Source organism: Phyllobates terribilis, unplaced genomic scaffold, assembly GCF_046119375.1.
Source record: "Phyllobates terribilis strain yellow unplaced genomic scaffold, ASM4611937v1 Scaffold_2__4_contigs__length_985480577, whole genome shotgun sequence".
Classification (NCBI taxonomy): Eukaryota; Metazoa; Chordata; class Amphibia; order Anura; family Dendrobatidae; genus Phyllobates; species Phyllobates terribilis.
Genome location: NW_027362762.1, coordinates 948,341,082 through 948,353,476, shown reverse-complemented (window position 1 = coordinate 948,353,476; position 12,395 = coordinate 948,341,082). Strand labels below are relative to the sequence as shown.

General features: G+C 43.6%; 1 protein-coding gene across 1 annotated transcript in view; it reads left to right on the top strand.

Moving 5' to 3' along the window:
- The window catches only part of LOC141253094 (cell surface glycoprotein CD200 receptor 1-A-like), a 181,151-nt gene that overhangs the window by 63,461 nt on the left and 105,295 nt on the right, over window positions 1–12,395 (top strand). Inside the window, exon 2 of the mRNA XM_073670853.1 lies at window positions 3,697–3,993. Within this exon, the coding sequence (XP_073526954.1) occupies window positions 3,697–3,993 (297 nt within the window). The remainder of the gene's footprint in view (window positions 1–3,696; window positions 3,994–12,395) is intronic.

Sequence of the window (12,395 nt, the reverse complement as noted above, 5' to 3'; positions counted from 1 at the left end):
AGGCCTTGTTGACCTCTCTCAAAATGTAACGTTTATGGTTGTGGCCACAAAGTTCAATTTTGGTCTCATCACTCCAAATTACCTTGTTCCAGAAGTTTTGAGGCTTGTCTCTGTGCTGTTTGGCGTATTGTAGGTGAGATACTTTGTGGCATTTGCACAGAAATGGCTTTCTTCTGGTGACTCGACCATGCACCTCATTTTTCTTCAAGTGCCTCCTTATTGTGCATCTTGAAACAGCCACACCGCTAGTTTTCAGAGTCCTGAATTTCAGCTGATGTTATTTGTGGGTTTTTCTTTGCTTCCCAAACAATTTTCCTGGCAGTTTTGGCCGAAATTTTTGTTAGTCTACCTGACCGTGGTTTGGTTTTTACAGAGCCCCTGATTTTCCATTTGTTAATCACAGTTTGGATGCTGCTGACTGGCATTATTAATTCCCTGGATATTTTTTTGTATCCCTTTCCTGTGTTATACAGTTCAACTACCTTTTTCCGTAAATCCGTTGACAATTCTTTTGCTTTCCCCATGACTCACAATACAGAAACGTCAGTGGCTGGATGAAAGATTCAAGAGTCTGTTTGGATCCCAGAAACTCACTCAGATTTTTTGCACACACACTGATTTCAAGCAAACAGGTCACAGGTGAGGATGTTACCTTTAGTAGCCATTCAAACCCATTTGTTTCCATTTCTGTGCATGTTACCAGGCCAAAATCACCAGGGTATGTGAACTTTTGATCAGGGTCATTTGGATGTTTTTGGCTGTCATTAAAATTTAAAAAGAGAAAACACAGTAGTTTGACAATAAATGGCTTCACCCAACCAATAACCATGAGTGGAGTAAAAGTTTTTTATTATCATTCATATTCTCTGAAACAAGGCCAGGAAAGGAAAAAATTCTGCCGGGGTATGTAAACTTTTGAGCACAACTGTATGTGGTAGAATGAATGGTGATCGAGACGCTGGAGAGAAAGTAGTGAAATGTGTTCATGTGTTCAAATGTGGTTGTTTTCTGAAGAAGTATATTGTCCTTCGAAACGCGCATGTTTAATATCTCCTGGCAATTGATGTCTTCAATGATCAGCAGGTGAGGAATAACTCGGCAAATTCTCCATACCTTCAGTAGAATGAATGGTGCCATTCAGAAGTACAACTCTTTCACAGAAAACAAGCCCTCATACGGCTATACTGACAGAAAAATAAAAAAACATATGGCTCTTCGAAGAAAGGGAGGAAAAACAATAATACAGCAACATTTTTTGTCTGCTCAATATAGTGCCCCATTTCGTCCCCCAGCATGAGACTGCAGTTCCTGTATACTTCATAACCCACATCAATGTATAAATTATGAAAAATCATTGACCCCCACCTGTAATAGTATTTTATAAAAGGATAATGTCACGGGTTTACCAAGCTTAAATGTTGTGTTTTTTCTTTGTATTTTTTTGCATTCTGTGCAAACCTGGGTGTTGCCTCCCTCCCTAGGGCTGGATAATAGATTTAAAGCTTACCTAGGCTGGTGTTCACAGTTTGGGACCCAGTCCTTTGTCTGCCATTATTCACAAACTGAGGTCAACTTGGACACATGGTAAGGTTTTTAATATTAGACAGTGTAGGACCGCCCCGAGTGGGTTCACCATGTCGATGGTGGGATGGCTTATATACTATTTTTGATTAAAAAAAGTGTTACTAAGAACCCTATTTTATTTAAATGCACTTACTTTTTATTTATTTACAGCAGGGTTTATGTTTATTTTGCTTCTTGTAGGTTTTTGGTGACAGAGAGAGGCCAGAAGAGAGCATCGTCTGATTCCACGTACTCCTGCACTAATCAGAAACCCTTTTCCTTCATATTAAACTGTGCAGATTTCTGCTAGTAGTGTAGGGGTTAATATGTTCAGTCTGGAGTCTCTGGAGCTTCCTGCTTGGATGATTTCAGCTGTTCAGTATTGACCAATCCCCTCTACTACTGTACTATATATACTCACTTCTGGCAATCTGGATTGCCAGTGTTAAGTCTTGTAATGCCTGGTGATGAGCGGAGGTGTCTTTTGTTGGTAGAGGAGTTTGGAGTATTGATCTTTGACTGCTACTCGGTGTTCCGGCTGTGTGGAAACTCTTGTCCTCTACTATTTAGTTTTCCAACCTTTTCTCTCCGGTGTTCCTCTCTGTCTGTGAGTGTGTGGTGCCCCTGAGGGTTCAGTCACCACAGAGGTACTGCATCTCACCCAGAGGTGTGGTATCCCACTCTCAGGTAAGGATAGAGTGCAGCCCGGGACCCTAACACCTGCATCCAACACATCCACTTCAGTAGGGCAGGGCGAGATTGCTCCTAAGGGAGAGCACATTACCTGGTCCCTGGCTGGAGTGGAGGGGAACCAAGTGAGGGGAAACCATGTAGTGGGTGTGGGTGGAGGAAGAAGATTAGGGGAGCATGAAAGGAAGCTGTATAAAAGGGGGGGGAACCATCTTAGAAAGACAAGCCAGTCAGAGAAGGATAAGTGAAAAGAGCAGAGGCTCTGCAGGAGCTCTGCTCTGAAGGTGGGCCTAGTGAGAGGCCAAGGAGAAGGATAGAAGAGAGGAGAGTTAGCAGGAGAAAGGCTCCAGGAACAGAAGGGATCCCAGGGGTAAGGGAAGTGCTGGATCCACCCGTACACCTGAATCTTCCAGGCGGTGGAGGGATCGAGCCGCAGAGGGGAACGGCCACTAAACTAGTGGAGAACTACAAGGCTCAGCTAGGAACCGGAGGCTGCTGTACTTGCAAGGTGCAGTGGCCACAACCACAATAATATTGCCGAGAAGGTGGCCACAGAAGGTCCAGGGGACTGCAGGTCGCCCGACAAGACGCGAGGCTACCGGATTGGGACACTGATTGTGAGGCGCAGGGCAGGAGGGCGAGAGCCAGCGCAGGAAGACGACTGAGGAAGGCACATAGAAAGGGGTCCTGTCAGGCACTCTTGAACTACCTGAGGGATTGTTGAATCCCTGTGATTATTATCTGCGCCATCACCCCTGCACTACAATGCGCAGCACAAGCTATAACATCTACACTGCCCTGGAGCTAAGTTCTACCTGTGTAGAGCCACACCAGCTTTGCTGCACTAACATCAGCTCCAGAGGACCTGCTCCGCAGCGGCAGCTCCCTTTAGCCGCATACCACAGATGGCGTCACGAACTTTATACATAAAAACTATAAAATCCTCCTTTTTACTGACCGCCCTGGGTCACGGACCGGGCCACCGCCACTGTGACATCTCCCCCAGTAATGACCGGCCCGGCACCGAGTACCCCGCGGCCCAGGGGGCGCGTCATAAGTGCATATTTATATGATCAGTATATTCATTTATCCCTGTATGTCCTTCCTTGTTTGTCTGTTTTGTGTATATACATACACTATTCCTCCCTATTTCTCTGGGTGGGGGAGGAGGGACGGTATAGGGCTGATTCAGGAGTTCAGCAAGGTACGTGGCCCCAGCATCTTCACCATCAGAAGTAATATGGGGATCAGGGATAGCTAGGGCGCCCCTTGCGTTAGGGACAGCAAGGAGTCTCTGGCCCAGAGTTATCAGTCAACAGAATAATGGCAGATAAAACACAATGCAACTGTATCTCATTATAGCCATTCTTCTCTACCGCAATCATTAACAATCTCATAAAAATGTTAACGACAATCATAATCACCTTCTTTTTTCCCTTTCAGGCATGGTGATGGTGAGAAGAGGTGATTCTGCTGTTCTGCAGTGTGAGGTTGATCCCGGAGACACATTACTATCAGTTACATGGAAGCTTCGTCTATATAATTCATCCTGTGTAATATCATATAAAATAGAGGAGAATAAAACAAAGACGTCATACAGCTCCTGCAGCACAAGGATGAGAAGCGACCATTTATCACTGATCATCAATAACACTGAAATATCTGATGAGGGGACGTACACATGTGAAGTGGTGAATGATGAGGACACGTTCTTCAGAAACTTTTCACTACAAGTATTAGGTGAGTTCTAAAGTTTATCTATTTCACACCCTCATGATTATGCTTCTTTTTTAAAATAGGTGTGAAAGATGGTTGACTGAATGACATTGCTCAAAGCCATTCACCAAATTTATACAGTACTATGCAAACGTTTTAGAATAGTGTTGAAAAATAATTCTGGCAAAAATAGGAGTGATATTAGTTTATTTTTATCAATTAACAAAATGCAAAGATAATGAACAAAAGAAAATCTAATCAATATATGGTGACCGCCCTTTATTTTGAAAGTAACATTAATTCTTCTCAGTCACTTCTCACTTGCACACAGTTTTTGAGTCAACTTAACAGAAAGGTCCAAACATCTCAGAAAACTAACCACAAATCTTTTGTGGATGTCACTCGTGCAGATCCTTCTATTTCTTCATGTGATCCCAGACAGGCTGGATGATGTGAGATCAAGGCTCTATGGGGGCCGGATCATCACCCCCAAGACTCCTCATTCTTAATGACATTGGCTGGATGTTTAAGGTTGTTGTCCGGCTGCAGAATAAATTTGGAGCCAATCAGATGCCTCCCAGATGGTATTACATGATGGATAAGTATCTTCCTATATTTCTCGGCGTTGAGGACACCATTAATCCTGACCAAATCCCCATCTCTATTTGCTAAAATGCAGCCCCAAACTTGTAGGACCCTTCATCGTGCTGCACTGTTGTCTGTAGACCCTCATTATTGTGCCGCTCTTCAGACTTTCAGAAACAAAGTACTTCTGTTAAAGCCAAATATTTCACATTTTGACTCAGTCTAAAGCACTGGCTTTCATTTTTCTGCATCCCAGTTCCTTATATTTTCAGGCATAGTTAAAGGTAATCTGTCACCCCCTGGTACTTATCTGACCTCTAATATAGGCATACAGGTGATAGAAATGTAAATCTATACCTACCTGTATGCCTCATATTAGAGGTCTTGTTGCTGTGAAATGTCTTTTTATTCAATCAAGCTTCTGATGCTTGCAGGTCCGGGGCCCTGAAGAAATCCCTGCCTTTGATGTGAATTATAATGTTTCCCCACTCCCCTGCATGTCACAGTGCCTGGATTTGGCTGCTGCACCTGCACATCACAGGGCACTGTGACATGCAGGGGAGGCGGGAAACATTGTAATTACCACAGGAGGCAGGGATTTCTTCAGGGCCCTGGGCCAGCAAGCATCAGAAACTTGATTGAGTAAAAAGACATTTCATAGCAACAAGACCTCTAATATGAGGCATACAGGTAAGAATAGATTCACATTGCTATCACCTGTATGCTCATATTAGAGGTCAGATATGTGCCAGGGAGTGACAGATTCCCTTTAAGTCACTTGTCCTTGATTCCATGAAGGTAGGAATTTTAGCCACAGTTCTTCCATGAAGACGACTTCTGGTCAGACTTTTTCAAACAGTAGATGCGTGTAGCTGTGTCACAATGGTTGCTGCCAATTCCAAGCTGGTAATATCACTGTAGAAAAAAAGTAGATGATTAAGGGTGCTCCCTTTAATTGTAGCACTAATACAGATATTTCAAAATTAGTGATGGGTGGACCAGTGGATTTTCGGGTCCTTTAAGTTTGGCCAAAAATTTTAAAAAAGTTTGGTTCGGACACCAGTGTCAGGGTGCACTCAGCTCATTCTCAGGCTATTGCGATAGGTGAGTGGACGAGTGAGTGTGTCAAACAGAGTGCCCCCGTAGAGTAGCATCGAGGCACATGTGTTGCAAGGGAGTGGTGTTCATGACACGTAGTAAAATACAGACTGCAGTAGTTTTCTTCCCAGATCACCCTCAGAATCCATGGTGTATATGGTAGTCAATAAAAAACTTGTATTTTTGCTGTTGTCTGGGTCTTAAAAGTAGCTAATTGATTTATTTTATTTTCCAAAAGTAATAGAAAACAGTTTAGGCACACTGTATAACCTGGTGAATTTCTTGGTGCAGGATCAAAAAAACACATTTATTTTTATAGAATCTTATTTGCATGTACTTTTAAACTATTTTCTACTACTTTTGAAAAATAAAATAAATAGCTTAACTATTTGGGAGCAAGAAGATTTCTTCTAAGAACCAGACAGCGCCAAAAATACTCCATATTTATTGTCAACCAATTCTGAGCTGATGGCACTGCTAGACATCTACTGATTTTTAAGAGAAGAGAAGTAAGTGTGATATGTCTTTCATGTATTGCCCTACCTTTCCTTGGATGACCATTACGTTTACGGTCTTCAATGTTGCCCTTCTTTTGGTGCTTTTACAAAAAGAGCTTGAACAGCACATCGTGAAACCCCAGTTTGCTTTGAAATCTTTGGCTGGGAGAGACCTTACTGATGCAGTATAACTACCTTCTATCTGATTTTTGTTACTTACTCTTGCCATTGAGTATGAACTGTGACATGAAACTGACTTTCATAACCTCACCTTCATAGCATAATTTGCCTATTCCATCACCCAGTTTTAAGCCTCCTCCTTAACTGTAATTTAATGACTGTGTTTCAATCTACATATGAATATGATGATCACTTGTTTGGTATAATTGGTTACTCATACACCTGACTATAATCCTCCAAAATCCCTGATTATGTGCAAGTTTACCTAGAATGTATGCTGTTTTGAAGGCAAAGGGCACTCACCAAATATTAATGTGATTAAGATTTCTCTTTTTTTAATTCACTTTCCATTTTAATTGATAAAAATGAACTAGTAGAACTTCTATTTTTGAAAGTAATCTTACTTTACAGCACTTTTTCCACACCTGCCTAAAACTTTTGTACAGTGCTCCACATGTTCTTCTTTTATTTTTATACATTGATATACTTGAGGTTTAGAGGTCAGTTCCTTTGTGTTTGACACTTTCAGTGGTGACCACTTTAATGTGATTTACATACTTACAGTAACATCCTGACCACTTTCTTTTCCGCTTCTCTCAAAGCTTCAAACTTCTAAATCTGTACTGACTTCATGGCATGGGTTTTGATGACAAAGCAGCTCCATGCAGCCATACATCACTAAGCCCAATGCCTAGCGTCGGATGGAGTGGTGTAAAGCTGTCACCACTGGACTCTGAAGGAGACATGTTCTGTGCAGTGATAAATCACACTTCTCTGTATCTGGTGTCTGATTGATGAGTATGAGTTTGGTAAATGCCTGCTGTACAGTTTGGTGGAGGAGGATAAACCTATGGGCAGTTATCAGGAGTTGGCCTCGGTCCCTTAATTCCAGTCAAGGGAAATCTTAATTCTTCAGCACAAGACATTGTGGACAATTGTAGCTTCCAACTTTGCGGGAACAGTTTGGGGAAGACCCTTTTCTGTTCCTCATGACTGTGCCCATACACACATGGTTGGAGGAGTTTGGTGGAAGAACGGAGATTGTGAGCCGGCCTCCCCCCAAACATCAGGGTCTGACCTCACAAATGCTCTTTTGGATGTGTAATCTACCAGAGTAGTAGGGCCAGGAGGCACTATTAGGCCCAGATGTATGTGACAAGCGGTGGTATGGCTCTTCTGTGATGTTGTGCAGTTTGGGGTGTCACAGTGCTCCTACCTGGTTCCTGGTGCTCCAGACCAGTTCACAGAGTACATCTAGAGGATTTAGAGGTAGGTTGGAAGAAGGCCGACCAGACCTTGTTATGAACAGTTCAAATGGTTTACTGCATCACAGATCAAGGAATCACAGCTTGTCCAGCATTTAGCTGCAACACTGGTTTTCCATACAGGTGCCGACTGGACGGCAATGGGACTGATACTCTGATATGGGAAAAAGGTTTGGCCTTGCTGCGATGGGCTCTAAAATGATTTGTTGGGAAGGTACTTAATCCTAGCAACCCTTGTACCCTACGCCTCATCTCTAGACAGGCTTGACTTTGTCTAACCGCCAACTGCCAACTCCCCCTTGCCACCATAGTGACCAGATTATAGAGGATGTTGATCAGACATCTTCCAATACAGTCCGTTGCCGACCCTTATACTGCCACCTGCGGGTCTCCAGTGGTATTACAGAGCAATAATTTCCATTTAATTTAACAGAATGACACAAGGCAATATATCAAAGGCAAATACTTTTGTCCACCCCCTTTTTTAGGTTTGGTGTGGAATTATATCCAATTTGGCTTTAGGACAATTCTTTTTGTGTTTTTTTCATTGAAGACAAAATAAATGAAGAGAATAAAACCAAAGAATTTGTGATTGCAATCATTTTCTGGAAGAAACTGAGTATTATCTGACAGAATTGCAGGGGTGCCAATACTTTTGGCCAGCACTGTAGGTATCCTCATCAGGATCTGCGGCAACAACGACAATTGAAGCAGGTCAGGAAAAGAGGACAACTCAAAGGGAGACCCCCTTGAAGAAGACGATGACCCAGTTGGGTCACTTTCTTTTGATAGTTGCTGAGGAATGGACTCTTGCAGACTCTTTTTCAGTCAGTTACGGTGAACTTTTTGGGTACCTCGGTCCTCTTGATAAATCATGTAGACTTCAGAAGAGAGATTGTCCCTAACTACATATGGCTCACGCTCCCATCTGCTATCTAGCTTACTGATCGGGTGATTGTTCTTTAACCACACTTTCTCCCCTGACTGCAAGGGCTCAGCACTGGCATGGAGGTCAAAGTTTTGCTTCTGTCTTTGTTGGGCCTTTTCTATTTTAGAGTCCACAATTCCTTGGGCATCTTCCAAACGTCTCTGGTGCTCTTTGACCCGATCAGATTGAGGAAGGAGAGGCTCTGAGTCTGGTCCACAGATATCCAAATCAATGTCAGTGGGCAAGTGTACATGCGTCCCGAACATCAGATAGTAAGGGGTCTATCCGGTGGAGCAGTGTGTGGTATTATTGTAGAGATACACCCGTTGTGGCAGAAGTACTGGCCAGTCCATTTGCTGGTGTGTGGGAACCGCTTTGAGCATGCTAATTAGGGTTTGATTCATTTTCACACACAGACCATTTCCCTGCGGATGATAGGCTGTAGTTCTCAGCTTCTTGAAATTATATAGTGCACACAGCACTGAAACAACTGAGACTCCAAGACCGACCCTTGATCGGTGAGAATCTTTCTAGGGCTACCATAGGGTAAGATAAAACTTTTCCACAAGGAAGCCGCGGAGGTCTTGGCAGTAAGGTCTCCCACGGGGAAGGCCACTGCAAACTTTGTGTAGTGGTCAATGACTGTCATAGCATACGCATACCCAGACCCACTAGACTCAAGTTTGACATGGTCGATGGCTACCAGCTCCAAGGGGCTCTTGTTTACGGTGGGATGAAGAGGAGCACGCTGATTATGCCTTTCACCCCTGGCCACAGCACAGGTGGGGCACTCTCGAAATCAAGCCTCGATGTCAGCTCTCATGTTGAGCTAATAGAACCGTTGCCTGATAGTGACCTCTGTCCTTTGGATCCCAAAGTGACTAGATTGGTTATGATACATGTCCAGAATCATTTTAGTGTCTCTTCTGGGGACCACCACTTGGAAAATTCTCTCATACAGTACAGACCAAAAGTTTGGAAACACCTCATTTAAAGATTTTTCTGTATTTTCATGACTTTGAAAATTGTACATTGACACTGAAGGCATCAAAACTATGAATTAACACATGTGGAATTATATACTTAACAAAAAAGTGTAAAACAACTAAAAATATGTCTTATATTCTAGGTTCTTCAAAGTAGCCACCTTTTGCTTTGATGACTGCTTTGCACACTCTTGGCATTCTCTTGATGAGCTTCAAGAGGTAGTCACCGGAAATGGTTTTCACTTCACAGGTGTGCCCTGTCAGGTTTAATAAGTGGGATTTCTTGCCTTATAAATGGGATTGGGACCATCAGTTGTGTTGTGCAGAAGTCTGGTGGATACACAGCTGATAGTCCTACTGAATAGACTGTTAGAATTTGTATTATGGCAAGAAAAAAGCAGCTAAGTAAAGAAAAACGAGTGGCCATCATTACTTTAAGAAATGAAGGTCAGTCAGTCCGAAAAATTGGGCAAACTTTGAAAGTGTCCCCAAGTGCAGCTGCAAAAACCATCAAGCTCTACAAAGAAACTGGCTCACATGAGGACCACCCCAGGAAAGGAAGACCAAGAGTCACCTCTGCTTCTGAAGATAAGTTTATCTGAGTCACCAGCCTCAGAAATCGCAGGTTAACAGCAGCTCAGATTAGAGACCAGGTCAATGCCACACAGAGTTCTAGCAGCAGACACATCTCTACAACAACTGTTAAGAGGAGACTTTGTGCAGCAGGCCTTCATGGTAAAGTAGCTGCTAGGAAACCACTGCTAAGGACAGGCAACAAGCAGAAGAGACTTGTTTGGGCTAAAGAACACAAGGAATGGACATTAGACCAGTGGAAATCTGTGCTTTGGTCTGATGAGTCCAAATTTGAGATCTTTGGTCCCAACCACCGTGTCTTTGTGCGATGCAGAAAAGGTGAATGGATGGACTCTACATGCCTGGTTCCCACCGTGAAGCATGGAGGAGTAGGTGTGATGGTGTGGGGGTGCTTTGCTGGTGACACTGTTGGGGATTTATTCAAAATTGAAGGCATACTGAACCAGCATGGCTACCACAGCATCTTGCAGCGGCATGCTATTCCATTCGGTTTGCGTTTAGTTGGACCATCATTTATTTTTCAACAGGACAATGACCGCAAACACACGTCCAGGCTGTGTAAGGGCTATTTGACCAAGAGGGAGAGTGATGGGGTGCTACGCCAGATGACCTGGCCTCCACAGTCACCAGACCTGAACCCAATCGAGATGGTTTGGGATGAGCTGGACCGCAGAGTGAAGGCAAAAGGGCCAACAAGTGCTAAGCATCTCTGGGAACTCCTTCAAGATTGTTGGAAGACCATTTCCGGTGACTACCTCTTGAAGCTCTTCAAGAGAATGCCAAGAGTGTGCAAAGCAGTCATCAAAGCAAAAGGTGGCTACTTTGAAGAACCTTGAATATAAGACATATTTTCAGTTGTTTCACATTTTTTTGTTAAGTATATAATTCCACATGTGTTAATTCATAGTTTTGATGCATTCAGTGTGAATGTACAATTTTCATAGTCATGAAAATACAGAAAAATCTTTAAATGAGAAGGTGTGTCCAAACTTTTGGTCTGTACTGTATGTTACTGGATCCAAGGTTCTTCTATGCAATAGGCCCTGTTGGAGGAAGAGCCATTTTCTCTGCCTCCAGAGACGTCCCAGCTCTGCATCAGCTCTCTTCCTTCGGATTCTTTCTGGCACCCGCCTACTGGAAAAGTAATCCAGTAGTTCTCCAATGAATCTGCTCTCGGCCAGGAGATTCTTCCAGAGTTCGGGAGGCAGAAGATCGTCTGGCTCGGAAGCACTAATAGTCCTAGGATTCTGCTGTCTGATCTGCAGGGCTTCTTGCCGGGCGAACCGGGCATAAAAAGCGGGCATCTCTACATCTTCCCACTGATTGTCCGGGGATTTGAGTTCTGTTTGAGCAGGCAGCCTGGACAAGGCATTGGCATTATCATTGGCCTTGCCGGCCTGGTATCTTATGCTAAAACTGAAGTTGGCCAATTGAGAGGCCCATCTCTGCTCCAGAGCTCCCAGATGGGCTGAATTCAGATGCGCCAATGGGTTGTTATCTTTGCATACGGTGAAGGGTGACGCAGCCAGATAGTCTTTAAATTTCTCAGTTACTGCCCAGACCAGGGCCAGGAACTCCAGCTTGAAGGAGCTATAGTTCTGATCATTTTGTTCAGGTTCTCTAAGTGAACGACTGGCATAGGCAATAACTCTTTCAGTTCTGGCCTGCATCTGGGAAAGCACTGCTCCTAAGCCTTTTTTGCTGGCATCCGTATATAGGTTAAAGGGTAAACTGTAATCTGGATACCCCAGCACTGGTGGCTCAGTTAACTTTTCTTTCAGTAACTGGAATGCGGCTTTTCTGTCAGCAGTCTAATCTACCAGGAGTCTGGCCTTCTGTCAGTCTTTGGGCTACCCCTTTAGGAGCTCTTTAGGAGCTCTTGAAGAGGATCCGGTATCTTGGCAAATGTCGGGATAAATCTCCTATAGTAACTGGCAAATCTCAGGAAACTCTTCACTTCCTTGACTGTGGTAGGAGCAGGCCAGTCTCTCACTGTCGCTATTTTGTCTGGGTCCGGCTGGACTCTGGCAGCACTCACAATATGGCTCAAATACTTCACTTGAGGCTTCAGAAGGAAGCACTTGGAAGGTTTTATCTTCAGCTCATGTTGGGCCAGGGTTTAGAACACTGCCGCCAGATGTTGCAGATGTTCCTCATACGTCCTGGAGTACACTATTATATTGTCCAGGTATAGAAGAACTGTTTCAAAATTCCAGTGTCCGAGACACCTCTCTATCAGTCTCTAAAACGTCCCTGGGGCATTACACACTCCAAACAGTATATAATTAAATTC